General features: G+C 37.4%; 1 protein-coding gene across 2 annotated transcripts in view; it reads right to left on the bottom strand.

Moving 5' to 3' along the window:
- Nucleotides 1-243: 243 nt before the first annotated feature.
- LOC145681120 (beta-secretase-like) overlaps nucleotides 244-17,596 on the bottom strand; it is a 76,124-nt gene continuing 58,771 nt past the window's right edge. For both annotated transcript variants that reach the window (XM_081752546.1, XM_081752545.1), the window contains exons 10-11: nucleotides 15,827-15,901; nucleotides 244-4,149 (exon numbers count right to left, since the gene is read on the bottom strand). In XM_081752546.1, the coding sequence (XP_081608672.1) occupies nucleotides 4,028-4,149; nucleotides 15,827-15,901 (197 nt within the window). In that variant the 3' untranslated portion in view covers nucleotides 244-4,027. The remainder of the gene's footprint in view (nucleotides 4,150-15,826; nucleotides 15,902-17,596) is intronic.

Genomic DNA, 17,596 nt, shown 5'->3' with positions numbered 1-17,596 from the left:
GTTTTTAAGCATATCGGTTTCGGTTTGCACTTTCTTTTTATGATAATTTCCAACGAAATACTATCCTGGTTAGAAATAGAACCAGTTTTGGAAAAATTGAAACCGGTTTTGATGAAAAACTGAACCGTTTTGGAGAAAACCGAAACCGGTTTTGCGAAAAACCGTTTTTTAATTTTTAAAAAAATCGGTTTTGGTTTTCCTAAAAAACCGGTTTTTGTGCTCGCCACTAATATATACTCAAATACTTTTTCTTATTTCTTCCTCAAGTCCTTCGTGGATCCCGGTTTGAATTCTTGTGGGAGTTGTTTGGAGCTCTCATTTAATTGCAGGTTCATATCTCATATAGTCTCGGGGTTAAAAGAACATTAAGTTCCACACCACTGACCAACCTTACTTTACTTTGATTTAGATAGAAAATATACGGCGCTCGTGACCCACAAAATATTTTAATTATTTACCATTGCATAACGACTCTCGAACTAACGGGAATTGCGATAATACAAATTAGGAAGAGATTATATAACAAAATTGTCAAATCCCCGTTTGATATCAACTTTGCTGTTCGCATAAAACGAGCACGATAAAAGACTTTCTTGAATTAAATCCAAATAGGTAGTTAACAAACGGCATTTTGTGTGTGTGAAATCCCCGATTCAGATGAACAATTAAAATAAATAAATTTATTTACAAGAATGTATCTTCTTTGAAAGTTGTCACGGAAACATGCATATAATAATTTTTGTGTTTCGTTTGTGTACAGTAAATTTAAAATCAAGTGAAATTCCAGAACTATTTGAACTACTACAAGAATATATCAACTTAGAGACTTATGTAAGTACACTCTTGTTTTAGAAAATAAATCTAGGTACTTGGATCTTCTTTTGAAATTTCCGTTAAATCCTGATCTGAAATTGCGTTTCCGTAAATTACATAGGAATAACTTAAAATAAAAAATTAAAAAAAAAAATCTGTTAGTTTCAACCAATGGAACTTCTAGAATCAAACTAATTTTCTTGAGTTCCACTGAAATAATCATGTATTTATCGGAGTTTAACGTTTTAGTCGTCTTTTCTTTTTGTATTATCTATATATTAAAATGCTACTAGAAAAGTTTATATGACTGTGGCCAATCCTTTTGAGAATGAGATCTTGAAAACCACAAGTGCTAGAAACGTGCCGTTTTCGCTGGTAGATTCCAAATTTTGTGTAGATTTGCTAGTTCTCATTCAAATTTTCAAAAAAACTTGTCTTTATGCGTCGTTTTGGCTCTATTAGTTTAATATTGCCACTAGGTTGATATCCTTGTGAAAGGTAGCCAGTATAGGAGTTACGTACAGCGGGTTGATGGACATTCCAGGTGCTTTGCTTTAAATTGAATGACAAAAACCTATTGCAAGCTGGCAACTGCGAAGGCTTTTGGACTCATAATGAGGCGTACTCGGATATGGAATTATAAGAAAAAAATATTTGCATTTGGTACCATCTATTACTTATCCAAGTTTGCCACAAACTCCCCCAACATTCCATATATTAAAATACTACATTTATATGTTTGTCTATAGCAATTCACTCCCTTTGAGAGTCTTTCTGTCCTTTATTTGTGCTTGTAAAGGAACTTGCACAGATATAGTGAAAAGTGAGAAGGCGATTCACGCTCATATTAGAACTGTGCTCTGTATAAATAGCGCAAATTCAGCTAGTATACTGAAGGCTAGGCTAATTCGTCAATTTAACCTTTCGATATACAGATCTTTATCCGTTGAAACAATATTATATTCTACCTAATGTAATATAGAATATGATTTCTCTGTTTCCTCGTAGCGTAAGCACTCATTATTAGTACACGTGTGATAGTAGGTGCAAACCCTCTTAACATCTCGGATTCTACTTATTAGCAGATCTCATTAATCACTACCAGTTGTAGTAATGGTTATACTAAAAGACACCATACGCTAAGTCCGAAAATATATCATGCTAAGAAAGAGCTAAGAATTAGCTTGTTTTCCTTCTTCTCGTCATTGTTCAATCTATCCACGTCAGGGGTAAGCCATTGGCGCCTTAGGGCGCCCAACCCCCGGGTTAGCGCTGAATTCGGCAGTTCACATCCAATGAAGAACCCAACCCTTCGACGAATAAAAAATTACAAATCTCGCAGTTCATATAAGCATTTGATTATAATTAGCAAACTTTTGAATGAAGTATATTTAAAATTAATTTTTAAGTCCGTGTGTCCGTCCGTGAGACATAAAATCTTGAGAACTACTTGATCGGTCGTCATAAATTTTGGCCAGATTGAAGGTCAAAAGTTAGGACTCCGGTTAGTTAATGGGACTTGATCCACCCAGTGGATCCCAAGATATGAACAATCAAATATGGTTCCCCATATATTCCTATACGAATAATTATGGTATTACCCTTGCTTGGTAGACTAACCGCACTGGTGTTGAGATCAGCGGGTTAGCATAATGCTCAGGATATAAAATACTAATCTGTCCGTGAAATTCAATGCTGGAATGAAACTAAATGATTTTCTACTCGACAAACCTACATACTTAAATATTTTCAGTCATTCATCTTAAAGTATATTTCATTTAATTTGAGGTAAAATGCCATATTTAAGCTAAGGCTTGGTAAAATTTACCAAAAACCAAACCAAACTCATTCTCGTGGTGTACACGGTGAAATCTACAGATTTAAATATTTTCTATTTTAAAATAGCCACTCATCTTAAAATATACTTAATTTGACGTAAAATGCTACATTTAAGCTTAGGCTTGGTAAAATTTACCAAAAATCAAACCAAATTCCTTCGCGTGGTGTACAGTTTGCTTGCTTTTCTTTTAACTCACTCAGTTATTTACACACCAATAAGAAACTTTCCTGATATTAAATTCCAACGAAGCTAACAACTGCGAAATCTAAGTAACATCTTCGCTCGCTGTCAATCGAGATTAACGATACTGTCTAGCGCTTACTCTGCTCTAACGACCTTGCTCATAAGTCTCACAAGTAGTTAGACTATAGATGTGTCGATGCTCGGAATGTTCTATCACTTGCAGCGCCATTCTGATAAGGTAAGAACTACTTGATTCCATTCAAGTCCACGGCGACACGGCCAATGCTTAGTCTATTCTATACAGATATTTCCGCGTTCGATATAGTTTACACAAATATAACTAATTTTATCTCTCCTCAAAAAAGAGCTAAAATACATCCAGTAGTCTACACCCTTAAAAGAAATCTATAAAGCAAAACAATTAAAGCTTGACTTTTGCGTCATCTCACAATTTTTTGAACTCTGCATTGAAACACTTAATTAACAAAAATATACTTCTTTGCATTACACGTCTCTTGCCCTGTCTAGTAATGGAATTTACGGGTGATTTACAGTATACAACATTTAATTAGTAAATATTCAAGTGTTGCAAATACACATACACTGATAAATTGAACTACTTTAACAACAAATACTTGTATGTACATTCTTTTTACATCATTAGCAACTTTGTATTTCTTTCGCATATCCTACTAAATAACAATTCATATGTAACAAAAATATCGAACAAGTCACATAGTGAAGAGAAAAAATATACACGATTGTCTAATAATAATCTTCTAGTAAATAGTGACAATTTTTAGCGTTCAAAAATAATCTTCTATGCAGAAACAGGCTACAGAAAGTAATTAACAGTATAAACGGTTCAACACGTGAGATAGAGTTTTCTCACAAGTAATATTGCATAGACATTTTAAACATAGACTATTTAACACACATAATTGGTATACTAATTCTTCTAACTATGTCTAATGTATGTCATATTTTATTATGTACATCTGTGAATTAACTAACGTTCTATAAAATACCATTCACTATTACACACTTAAATAAAATATATACTCACAATCAACACATATTCTCAACACATACCTCACCAATTCCTGAGATTTAACCTAGCAATTTCTTCATTGTGGACAGAGCATCAGAAAGATACGAGGCACATAATTTCACTATCTCTTTCCTCTTCTTTCAATCTTCGTTCATTAGACTAACCTGACTGACGCTGAGTTTCGACCGTTTTTTCATAAATGTCTCCCACAGCCACTGCATCAAGAAGTATACCAGGAGTAAGCCACAGATACTCATCAGAGCTGGGCAAGAGAAAAATGAAACAAATTAATCCTAAAGTTATTAACAATTTAATACACTTTTTCTTTTAATTTGCTATTACAGGTAACTTTCGCAAGACTAAAACGCAAATAACACACAGAGTGAAAAAGTGACTGATTAGACCGGTACTCGAAACCGGAACCTCCGGCATACCGTGCAGATGCGTAAACTAGTACGCCACCCAGTCCGCCTCCCAGAACAGCCACCCTCTCTCTCTCTCTCTCTCTCTCTCTCTCTCTCTCTCGAGGTCGGTGCTCCCATCTCGGACCACGTGGGTTGTATCACAGACCCCTGCTGTGATTGCACAATCCTGTGTCCGTCACCTTATGACAGTTGTGATTTCGTATATATACAGTATATAACAATGCGAATTGTTATAGAATTCGCACCTATAGAGAATATGGTGTGTAAAAAAGTCGGCTGTTCCCTCCTTTCATTAGTGTATATATACTGAATACACTGAAAACAACGCAATGTCCGTACTTCATCATGTCAAATGGGTTCTCAAGGTGATCTGTGACCTTGATCTGACAGTGACCTCTGACCATGTCACTTGATTGACGCATATTTGGTCGGCTTGCGACATAGAATCATACCATACAGCTTTTTCTTCGTTATCACTTCGATTTACGTTTTCTCAGGTTCTTTCAGAATTTACTATTGCAATCCCATAAGGAAACACTCGAAATTTGACCTTTGACCCTATATCTCTTCAATCTTTAGTACAAGTGACATGCTTCCACGGCGAAACAAAACTTATGTCCTTCGTCTAAAGTTACACCAAATTGCACGGCTTTACCTCATACCACTTTTGCACAGTGAACAAATGTAATTGACACACGAATTAATCAACCCTCTGTATATATATATATATATATATATATATATATATAAAACAAATATTGATAAGCTTTGCGTCATATCTCCCTAAAATATTATCACTCTTACGTTTACTAACCAGGCAGATAATACTATCAATTTTCATTCTTTTGGCATTTAACTATATCAGACACCTCTTTTGCCATTTAACTATCTGCCTATTAGTCCACCAATGTTTTCAAGTGAAAGATTTTTAAAAATTCTTTTCAAGAAGTTTCGTATATCTTCTAACCAACAGGTTTTAGTCCTACCTGACATGCAAACATGGATTATAAAAACACTGAATATGTAACCAAATAAAGATGTCAAGATCCTACTATATTATTATTATTATTATTATTATTATTATTATTATTATTATTATTATTAATCGTATTATTAGAACTATAGGCTTCAATTTGAACAAAAGCAATGGATAAACAATGGGATAGCAAAACTCGAGATTTCATTTTTAAAAAAGTAAAATTAAATATACGATAAATTACACAAAAATGTAACAATATGGATCGAAAATAGAATTTGCAATAAGTCATATCCAATTTAAAACAGTTTGTAATATTTAAGTGATTCCATGACGGAACTGTAAAACGAATTTTTCACCAAACTACTTTTGATGGTTGGATGATATGATCGGTGGCAACTCTGAGCTAGCTCTGACATCGCTTCATGATCAACATGCAGAACATGAAGTTGTATTAGTTACAGCAGCAAAACATAAATAGTACAGGTGTGTGTAATACTGCTTTCAATTGATCTTCAGTGTCTAATAGTTAGTGATTTTGGTAGAGCAATTCTACGCAGTCTAAAATAATTTTCAAACAAAACAATATTCCCCCCTGCCAAAAAAAAGTGAAATCAAATAAATAATGAAATGAAATCTTTCAGTTTAACGTCCCACGATTACGCCCTTTTTTTAGGTTAAGGGAGACGATGATTATACAGGGTGTCTACTAAAATTCCAAAATGAAATTTCGTGATTTTTTCGTGACCTTTTCTTTACCAAATCGTAAAATTTCGTAACATTCTCTAGAGCGAATTTGAGTGCGAATTAGGCCGAATTTTCATGCATGCGATAAAAGCGTGCTTTGCTTGAGATTTGGTAGCGTTTAAAGCCGACCACAAGCATTTTTGGTAGTGGATTTTGACGTTTTATAGTATACAATTTTCCAGTCTGTACGTATATTTGTACAGATTTAAAAAAAAAAAAATCGTTACCTGAAAGCTAAATTTCGTGACTTTTTCTTAAATTTCATGACCGTTTTCTGATTTCGTGACTTTTTCATGACTTTCGTGACCGATAGACACCCTGTTATAGGACGTGAATGATGATGTCAGAATTGGTGGAATAAGAAAGTGGGAGGAAAGGGGAGTACACCGAGAAAACCAACGGACACGATGTTGTCCATCACAAACTTACTTGGCCGGGGATCGAACAAGGGACCCCACGCACCAGAGGCAAGCGCTCTACCACTGAGCCACCGTGCCACTTAGAAGATCAATAAATAGAAGAGACTGTGAATATTATAACCATCAGGATTTACCAATTAGATGGAAAGGAGAAATTGTTTTGGAATTAAGGATTGTAACGCATTACGTATGCTTCTTTATTTATTATTATTATTATTATTATAACAAATAGCAATGTCACGTGTACATTATGTGAATGAGTTTCGTTTGCATGGCGTGATATTTTCTCACTTAATACTGAAACCGGAAGTGGTGATAGATTTCTATACTTCTGACTGTAGTAGACAGATTATAGCGAAAATGGAATATGTTCTTGGGACGCTTGAATATATTTTGGAATATATTTGATTGCAGAAAATCACATCTCGCTATCTATTACCGTTTTTATTCTATAGAGAGCAACTTTAGAATCGGAAGTGGTTGATTTCTTCCACTTCCGGTTTCAATAGAGGATTCAGAGAGATTATGATACCTATTCTTAGAATGGTAAATGGATTCCAAAAAAACGCTTGTCGCTATACCCTATCGTTTTTACTCGACGTCGATCAATATTAAAACCGGAAGATTTCAACCTCTTCCGTTATTAGTATACAGAGTTAAGGATGGATACGTAACGTTTTGTTTAAGCGCTTAATCGATATCAGAAAACGGGTCTCTTTATCTACAAGGTAACCAACGAAGTTCTTGCCGTTTATGACATCCCATTAATCATGGGTCCACAGAGAGGAAACGAAATGACGCATGTGCCTGCCAAGCGTCTGACCATCGACCTTCAGTTAGACAGGCACGTTGCATACATACAACAGTCATTGCTCATCCAGTGTCGAAGAGAAATGAAAGTATCGAAGCAACTTTGTTGTATGACTTCAAAGTGGGCCTGTCAGCTGCCGTATATGCCAGGCATTGACTCCAGAAATTGCATTCGGGAGATGTGAGCAATTCAGATAAACCTCGCACTGGACAGATTACAAAGTCAGATTGCACTTGCATGAGATAGGGATGTCATACAAGTTAAGCAAGTGGATACTCCACACATTGTCGGCAGCCAACAAGTAACAACCTGTTTGTCCTTGCTTACTCGGCACCTGAACACACCTATCTTTGATCGCTTGCTCACTGGTGACGAAAAATGGGTACTCTATGACTACAGCCCGGATTTATATGCAAAATGCATGTTTATATTAACATGCACAAACCTATGGAAAAAAATTTTTTTCTTTCCGACAGACTTGTAAGGATTCGTTTGAGACGCATATGTTAGCGCAAATAAGTGCATATTTTGAGTGAATTTCGATGTGCATGCAAATTTTGCAGGATACTGCATATTTCCGAATGTTATTGCTGCATACTAGCATATTTCAGAGTATATCACAAGCAAGTAGGTTATATTTAGGGATTTAGGATTTAGATTTCTGGGTTTTCGGCATCTAAGGCCATTTAGCCCTTCACGATTTGAGGGATGACGTCCCTCGGCGAGCACACAATCCGGGGAAAGGGAAGGAAGGAAACGGCCTGGGACCTATAAGTTAGGTACCACCCCAGCATTTGCCTGGTGTGAATGAGGAAAACCCACGAAAACCTCATTCAGGGTGGCTGGCCTGAAAAAGCGTGTTACACATTTTCGACCGAGTGACCCTACCGGGAATCGACCCCGGGACCGCTCGCACCGAAGGCGGGCCCTACGCGGGGCCACAAAGTAGGTTATATTTAAAGTGAACTGAACCACTTTGTAAACGTAAATGTAGAATAAAATTTGTTTTTTGGAATAGAAAAAAAAAAAAAAAAACGTTTGTTACTCACAACTCTAGGTAAATTCACTTCCGATTGCTTTCGCATTCGGTGTTTCACATGCACCAGTAACTTTTCCTCATGTAGAGATGAACTTTTCGATCTACAAAAGTTTCTTACTGATAAACGCAGAGGGTTTACAGAAGAAAACCTAGGAAAGACGTTCATAGTTCATTGCAACATAGTCATTGAGATATTGAAAGAACTTGAAATTTTATTTTCTTAGTGTATATATATTATTAGAACAGCTGTGCACAATGCTGTGCACATTTGTATGCATATCTCGGGGTTTGTTTGTGCATGGAAATCCGGGCTATATCTATGACACTCCCAAGCGTACCAGACATTGGTTGTCGTCACGTGATCTTGTTCCTCACATCTTAAGACCATCTCTGCACCCACGAAAGGTTATGCTCTCTGTATGATGGAATTGTGAGTGCTGCATTACCTCTACTCTCAACAGTTTCAAAGAGTGCACCGTGCATTGCGGCAGAAGAAACCGGCATTGGTGAATCGTAAGGGTATTCTGTTCCTGCACAACAATGCCAATCTACATGTGGCAAAAAAAGACCCGGAAAACCCTCCAGCAACTCCAGTGACGTGGCGTGACACTTTGACGATTGTTACCGGTTGCTGATACTACAAGTAACTCTTGTTTCTCAATAACAGAAAATCTAGTACTCACGTTTTCTTTCAGAGTATCAACCATTTCAAACTATAGGCGTTGGCAAAGTGGTCAAATCCCACTTCATTTACTCTTGACCTTTTTGAACAATGTGACTCTTCAGGTTCTTTCATTTTTTTTACTAAATATTATTGAAACTGTCTCTCAATGATCTTAGACATTCTTCAAACTCAACTGTTTTCTTTCTGCAGTAGCCTACATCATGAACTTTCTTTTGTAAGATATTGAACAAGATTTCTTATCTTGATGCTATAACAGAAAACAGTTCAAGTAAAAAATTGAAGTAAAAACTTTGAAATGTTTGATAGAATTTTGCTACACAAACTCTGGTTTGAGAATCCTATTCGTCCGTTTTATCCATCATGTATTTAAAGACTCCTAACAGTTCATCTTTAAAGACATACAGCACATTATTTACCCTACTTCTATAGTTCCATACCCTGTGTTTGAGACTGTTAGGATACTTTTGTTGACTAAATAATTCAGAGCATTTGTTCTTTTTGAAGACTTCGAGGAAGAAGAAGCAAGTCCCAACACAATTAAAAAAAAATCAACTTATACCCTTTTCCAGTAGCGTAACTTGAAGCTTCAGTGCCCCCACAACCTAGTTATGCGCCCCTGGTTTCGATATATTTTGCGACCCTGGAGCTCGTGCGCCCCCCTCCGCCACGAGGGTTGCGGGGGTGCTATTTACGCCTGTGCCCTTTTGTATAATCAACGGACTTTTCTAAAACTAAATTAAGTCTATGGGCATAAGAATGAAAATATAATTAACAAGAGTCTGCAGTTCCCTACCTCACCAACCATAACTGGAGTTTCATCGTATGTTTGAGCAATAAGTTTTCCGTATTGAAAATTAGTCAGACAGTCAAACTGCGGCACGATGAAAACGATTGCACAGTTCTTTTTCAACACATCAAACTGCATCAAAGTGCAAATTCAACTAGTAGGCTAGCGGCTAGAGTTGGAAATTTGTTGCATCGAAAGTTTTCTATACTAAATTAAAAACAAAATATTTTCAACTTAATTAGCATAAATCCTAAATAATAATAATTACTCGAATTGGAAGGAGCGTGGGCAACATCTCTGCTTCGCTCTAATTATTACTATTCCCCCTTGCTCTTGAAACAGTTCTCATATAGCACAGTGTGTTTCATCGATAGGCATTTCTATATATTTAATGACACTTCAGGGTCTGACAATATCTTTGCTCCTTCAGGCATGAGATAACCATCTAAATTTATATATACCGTTTAAACAGAAATAAAATTTCAATTTTTTAAAAAAATAATGCCCGTAAGCTCAAATTAACATTCAATGAGAAACTTTATTTTGAACCAAAAACCCATATTAAATTTTTGTTAGAATATCCTATGGAATATATTCTTCTTGTTCACTGTTGCTGTATTATTCAAATTTAAAGATAACGTATTAACATACAAAAGTCGTGTAAAAATGATAGATTAACATATAGATAATGCACTGGAACATATCTCACAGTAGCACGTGTTAAATGCTATTAGTATGAAGAACCTGCTACTTATATTTGTCCGAAATTGTATGCTGTTAAGACAGTAAAATAACCTTATGAATACTGAAATTACAGCCAAGTTTCTATCCTTAGAATGGGGGAAGCTAACTAAACAGTATAGTAAAGTTACCGCCCGCTCGATCCTCTACAGCGAGAGGAGAGCGAATAGACTCCTAAGCGGGCGGTGAGTAGAATATACATGTTGATGATATTCTAGATTCTCCTTGTTTTGACAGGGAACGTTCCTATTTTTTTCCTGTTCCACTCAGCCGAACGGTAACATAAGGGCTATTCCGAAAGTCCAAATACGAGCTCGCAGGATGCTTCTGGCTGACACGCTAGAAGGTGCTTCTGGAGTGAACGAACGCTATCGGGGTTCGCGTTACCTCTGAAATCTGCGGTATCAACAACAGTATGCTCCTATTTGGTGTTGGCATGTTGCATTCGTTCACAATGTAAATGAAGCATAGGCCATCCAAACTTTTTAAAAAAAAAAAAAAAAAAAAGAAAAGAAAGAAAGAAAGAAAAGAAAAAGGAAAATGTAAACATCTTCCCATGTCGATAATGAAATTTGAAGATATATGAAAACAACGAAAAACTATAATATTTTTACCGTTACCGCCGGTAACAGCGGTAATATGCACTACACGTCCCTGAGCAACTCGGCTGGGAGACACTGTGCTATGCACCATATTTAGCAGACCTTGTGTCAACAGATTACCGCCTGTTTAATTCCTTCGACAACCATCTCCGTGTGAAATCATTTGCAAATGAGGGACACCTGCAGACCGACCTCTCACGGACTTCTATGCATCAATGAGCGCCGAGTTTTATCACCAGGATATTGTACAGCTGCAGGAACGTTAGCAAAAGGTGTTGGATGCTGATGGAGATTACTTCGAAACCAAAAGGTATGTATCATCTACTGTATTGCCTTTGTTTATCACTGCTCTAGAATGGCAAGAACATTTTTGGTTACCTTATATTACCTTTTTGCTCTACAGCAATTAATGGTAAAACCGGAAATGGTTAATTTCTATCACTACCGATTTGCATATTGGATCCAAAAAAGAACCCGTTTCCTAACTTTTGACTCTACATTCTGACCAAATTTGATATGATTACAATAAGGTTATATGAAAGAACAAATAAAGATGTTGAGGAGGAGCAGTTCGGGTTCAGAAGAGGTAAGGGCACAAGAGATGCAATTGGATTATTAAGGGCGATCGGTGAAAGATTTATAGAAAAAGGGAAAGAGGTGTATGTTGTATTTATTGATCTAGAAAAGGCATTTGACAGCGTGAATTGGGAATTGTTGTTGGGAGTTCTAACGAAGATAGGGTGGGAATGGAAAGATAGAAGACTTATAAGAAACTTATACATGAACCAACAAGTAAGTGTTAGGATAGGGGAAGAACTGACGGAAGAGAGTGCAATTGGAAGGGGAGTTCGACAAGGATGCTGCCTCTCGCCAACACTATTTAATGTCTATCTAGAAGAGATAGTGAAAAAGAGCCTACATGATGATGAATGGCATTTCGGTAGGAGGTAGAATGATTATATGCATAAGATTTGCACACGATATGGCACTTCTTGCAGAATCTGAAAAGAAAATCAATAAAATGTTAGAAAAAATGAGAAACGGCTTTGAAGAATATGGGATGAAAATACATGTTAGAAAGACAAAAGCCATAGTGATTGGAACGAAGGGGTCTGTGTCAAATATAAAAGTAGGAGGGGAGAAAATAGAACAAGTAAATAGTTTTCGATATCTGGGCAGTATTCTTAGTAATAACATGAAGTGCGAACATGAAATAAAAGCAAGGATAGGAATGGCGAAACAAGGCTTTAGGAGGAAGAAAAGTCTGTTTTGTGGGACCTTGAATAAAGAGTTGAGAAAAAGACTCATAAAATGCTTCGTGTGGAGTGTTGTACTGTATGGGGCGGAAACGTGAACATTACGTAAAGGTGACGAAAATCGACTGGAAGCCTTCGAAATGTGGGTGTGGAGAAGAATGAAAAGAATTAGTTGGGTCGAGCGGAAAACGAATGAGAGAGTGTTAGAAATGGTGGGTGAGAAAAGAACATTTTTAGATATTATTAGGAAGAGGAAGAGAAACTGGTTGGGACATTGCCTAACAAGAGATTGCATCATGAGGGACGTCCTAGAGGGTATGGTGGCGGGAAAGAGAGGGAGGGGCGAAGGAGACTACAATTAATGGATGATATTAAAACAGAAAGATCATACGCGAAGACGAAGAGGTTAGCGGAGGACCGTGGAGCATGGAAGCTTCTCAGCTGCGACAAGTGACCTGCCAATAAAGGCAGAATACCTATGAATGAATGAATAATAAGGTACCTCTAGTTTTTTGCCTCCCGGACGAACGGACATGATGGATATAAAGGAGCTGGTAAATTAAACTCTTTAAAAGTTAACAATCTCCCTTTTAAAAAAACTATTAATAATAGCACACTTTGATAATACGACTGCAACAAATGTTTCAAAGTTACTTGTTGTATAAATAACTTCATTTTAATTCACAAATAGCCACAGTATACTCTTAAAACCTCTCATAATACGGCATAGAAAAAATATCTGGAAGAAAATCTACCATGCTCTAGTACATCGTTTAGACATTGTCCAGGCTGTCACGGATTGAAACTGAAGTAAAATTATCAGGAAAGCTCAAGATGTTATTCACTACCTTGCAAACGTGAGGCAAAAACGATAACCTCAATTTTAGTCCATTATTGTAATAGGGTGAATACACTTCACATATAGTGTGAGCCAAACTTCCAATACACTTGTTTTCTATTTCCCCTCTCCCTCAGAAACAAATGTACATGAAAATCGTGTAGGTAGTACTCATGATACCTTCGTATGGGCATGTGAATATATAAGTGCTGATTACAGGAAATATCTGGCGAGCTCTGCAGATTGTTGGAGGAAAAACTGCAAATTGTAAGCTATTGTGAAAAGTTTGGAATGGTGGATACGAGTGTTTTCAGTATACAGGAATGACTTGTAGCGGCCATGTGGGTTCATTAGGAGCCATAGTCGAGGCTTGATTTGGTAAAGCACTACGACCAGACTCAATTTGTTAAAGCGGGAGAACTCCTACTAAAAAACTTGTATTATCGTTTCAAAACATTTGTTCGGACACCCACGTAGTCAAGGACATGTCTGTTCTAACAAGATGGTGCGCCTCCACTCTTCGCCATTGTTCGTCCGTCAATGGCTCAATATGACGCTTTTCTATTGCTGTTAGACTGAACGCGGAGGTGACGAGTCACCTGCGCCATTGTCTTGGTCTTCATATAATCCAGATCTTACCACGCCAGATACTGCGTTGTGGGGCTTCGTTAAGAAGGACCAGCAAAGCAGTTATGTTTCCAACGAAGCTTTGCAAGCGATTCTTCAATACGCCTTTCTAGAGGTAATGCCGATTAAGCTATGAAAAATGTACAAGAACATGGTGCCACATTACACTGTGTGATGATCATGGAGGAAAACATACTGCTATGTTAGGTGGATCAATTTTCATTTGTTATCACTTTGCACTTGTAATTGTACATAGAAAATAACTAATTAGTTACAACAGGTGTACTTGGACTTCTCGCGCACCCTGTAGTAGTACAAGCACATGTACTAGCACAAACCGAATTTCCATATCAAAAGAAACAACGCAGATCATTTTATCATGAAAGAGCTCTCTAGTTATATGATAAAAATGATGCTGCGTAGCGTAGTCGAACGCTCTCGTCTTTGGTGCGAGCGGTCCTAGGTTCCATTCCCGGTGGGAACACTCTGGACAAAATGTAGAAGCTTTATCAGGCCTGCCATCCTGAGTAAAGTTTTCCTGGGTTTCCCTCATTCACACCAGGCAAATGCCGGATGGTACCCAACATAGGGTCCCAGGCCGCTTCCTTCCTTCCCTTTCCTCGGATAATGTGATCGCCGAAGGACGTCATCCCTCATGCGTGACGGGCTAACATGGCCTTAGATGCTCAAAGCCCAGAAATCTAATTCCTAACCCTAATCCTAGTGACGGGCTAACATCGCCATAGATGCCGAAAGCCCAGAAATCTAATTCCTAATCCTAATCCTAGTGACGGGCTAACATCGCCATAGATGCCGAAAGCCCAGAAATCTAATTCCTAATCCTAATCCTAGTGACGGACTAACATGGCCATAGATGCCGAAAGCCCAGAAATCTAATTCCTAATCCTAATCCTAGTGACGGACTAACATGGCCATAGATGCTCAAAGCCCAGAAATCTAATTCCTAATCCTAGTGACGGGCTAACATGGCCATAGATGCCGAAAGCCCAGAAATCTAATTCCTAATCCTAATCCTAGTGACGGACTAACATGGCCATAGATGCTCAAAGCCCAGAAATCTAATTCCTAATCCTAATCCTAGTGACGGGCTAACATCGCCATAGATGCCGAAAGCCCAGAAATCTAATTCCTAATCCTAATCCTAGTGACGGACTAACATGGCCATAGATGCTCAAAGCCCAGAAATCTAATTCCTAATCCTAATCCTAGTGACGGGCTAACATCGCCATAGATGCCGAAAGCCCAGAAATCTAATTCCTAATCCTAATCCTAGTGACGGACTAACATGGCCATAGATGCTCAAAGCCCAGAAATCTAATTCCTAATCCTAATCCTAGTGACGGGCTAACATCGCCATAGATGCCGAAAGCCCAGAAATCTAATTCCTAATCCTAATCCTAGTGACGGACTAACATGGCCATAGATGCCGAAAGCCCAGAAATCTAATTCCTAATCCTAATCCTAGTGACGGACTAACATGGCCATAGATGCTCAAAGCCCAGAAATCTAATTCCTAATCCTAGTGACGGGCTAACATGGCCATAGATGCCGAAAGCCCAGAAATCTAATTCCTAATCCTAGTGACGGGCTAACATGGCCATAGATGCTCAAAGCCCAGAAATCTAATTCCTAATCCTAATCCTAGTGACGGACTAACATGGCCATAGATGCCGAAAGCCCAGAAATCTAATTCCTAATCCTAGTGACAGACTAACATGGCCATAGATGCCGAAAGCCCAGAAATCTAATTCCTAATCCTAGTGACGGGCTAACATGGCCATAGATGCCGAAAGCTCAGAAATCTAATTCCTAATCCTAGTGACGGGCTAACATGGCCATAGATGCCGAAAGCCCAGAAATTAAAATCCTAATACTAATCCTTAAAATAATGCATTCCAACAAAGCTTCCACCAACTGTTCCTTTACGATACAATTTCTCATCGTGAAAAGAAAAATTTGACTTACCTGCAACAATGTACGCAGCGATTGTTAAGGCACTTGTGGCGGGCGGCAACGGTGGGTGAGCACACTCTTTAGTATCTAAAAGAAATAGAGGTAATAAATAAATATTCTATTCCCACATACAAACATACACTTCTATACTTACGCCCGAAAGAAATCAATTTTCAAAAACCTAGCACATGAATAACTATAATTTAATTAATTAATGAATAAATAAATAAGAATCATACATTACACTGCCGTTTATAACATGAAGAAAGACGCATGTATGCAGAGTAAACCTAACATCACAAGCTAAGCAGAAATAATTGCAATTTCAAAACTGAATAACTCTAACCTTGATATACCATTATGGCATAAAGCCTCGATGTAGTATCACAGTCTCTATACGTCGTGACATCAAATTAAGCAGATATTGGGTGCTGCTTGCATGCGAGTTCAGAAGACATTGACGTTGTCTGTTGAAGATTACGACGAAGGTCCTGACAACCACATCCCACACGTTTTATTTATTGTTATTTTTAAATATTCTGCCTAGGGTCCTGGGACTAATCATTTTTTCCCTCAATTTTAGATTTGGGGCTGAAAATGTTTCTTCCATGTTTCTCCATCTTTAGTTTCTTCCCAATATATTCTTCTATTTTTCAAATCGACCAGTTGTGTTCTTCTTTCTTCTCCTCGCTTTTTTTCTTCTATGGCGGTATGAAGAAGACAATTTCTTCGTAAGAACGGTCAAATCCAATTGGCCTTCCTACGAAATATTCTGGTTAAAAGTGTCCTCTTCTCTTCTATCCGTTTTAAAGTCCATTTTATCTTCTTCATCTTCCTCCAACACCACACTTCGAAGCTCCCTAAATATTCCTTCTCTAACTTTTATAGTGTCCAAGTCGATAACCATACAGTCCAATATGTTTTATTTGACAAATGAAAAATGATAAATGCTTGAATAGGTTCCACATTCCCAATATCGGAATGTTCAAATTAACACATATACATTAGAGGTGTAGGAAGTCCTGATGTGAAAGAGATGACCACTTAGAACGATATATAGTATTCAGAATCTCTTTATTGAAATTCAGTTTTATTACTTATTTACATAACGTACGAAACATTTATTTAAATTAACATTACTGTCCATTTTTTTAAAATTATTATTAAACGGTAATAAATACGTGAGATTTTTCCATCATTGTTTGATTAGAAGCCTTCGACTGCTGAAGAAGGAAGGCCGTATTGCTTTTGGAAATATTCGGAAGCTATTAAGTATATGGCTATTATAAGGAACATGGAAGTAAGAGAAACGCTTTATATGCACAAGGCGTTAGGCGCTTTATATGCTAATTCAAGAGGAATATACAGTGTTACCTTGAATACTCAGAAACTGGGAACATGCAATATTTGTTACAGATTAGAGCTCCTTCGTGCCTAAGCGGTTAGCATACGCGTCTTTGGCATGGGAGACCCGAGTTCGATTCTTGGCGGGAGCTCATACGGTTCGGATTCCACATTAATCAGTATGTCGACGTCTCATATAGCCTCGCTGCTGAACGGGACGTTAAACTCAAAATCAACTCAATTCATTTGTTACAAATCGACCTACTAAAGCATTTGTCAATTTTCACTACGATTACGCAGTTAGTAACATGTAGGCCATACGGGTATAGATCTCAAAAATTATATGGACGCTATAATCTGATTAGAAGTAGCAGCTGATACTTTGAATAACGCAACTGAAGAAGACGGTAAACTACATAGAAAATTCCAATAATTAAA

Source organism: Thermobia domestica, chromosome 3, assembly GCF_964235325.1.
Source record: "Thermobia domestica chromosome 3, izTheDome1.hap1.1, whole genome shotgun sequence".
Taxonomy (NCBI): Eukaryota; Metazoa; Arthropoda; class Insecta; order Zygentoma; family Lepismatidae; genus Thermobia; species Thermobia domestica.
Note: the sequence above shows the minus strand (reverse complement) of the source record. Positions and strands in the feature narration are given on the sequence as shown.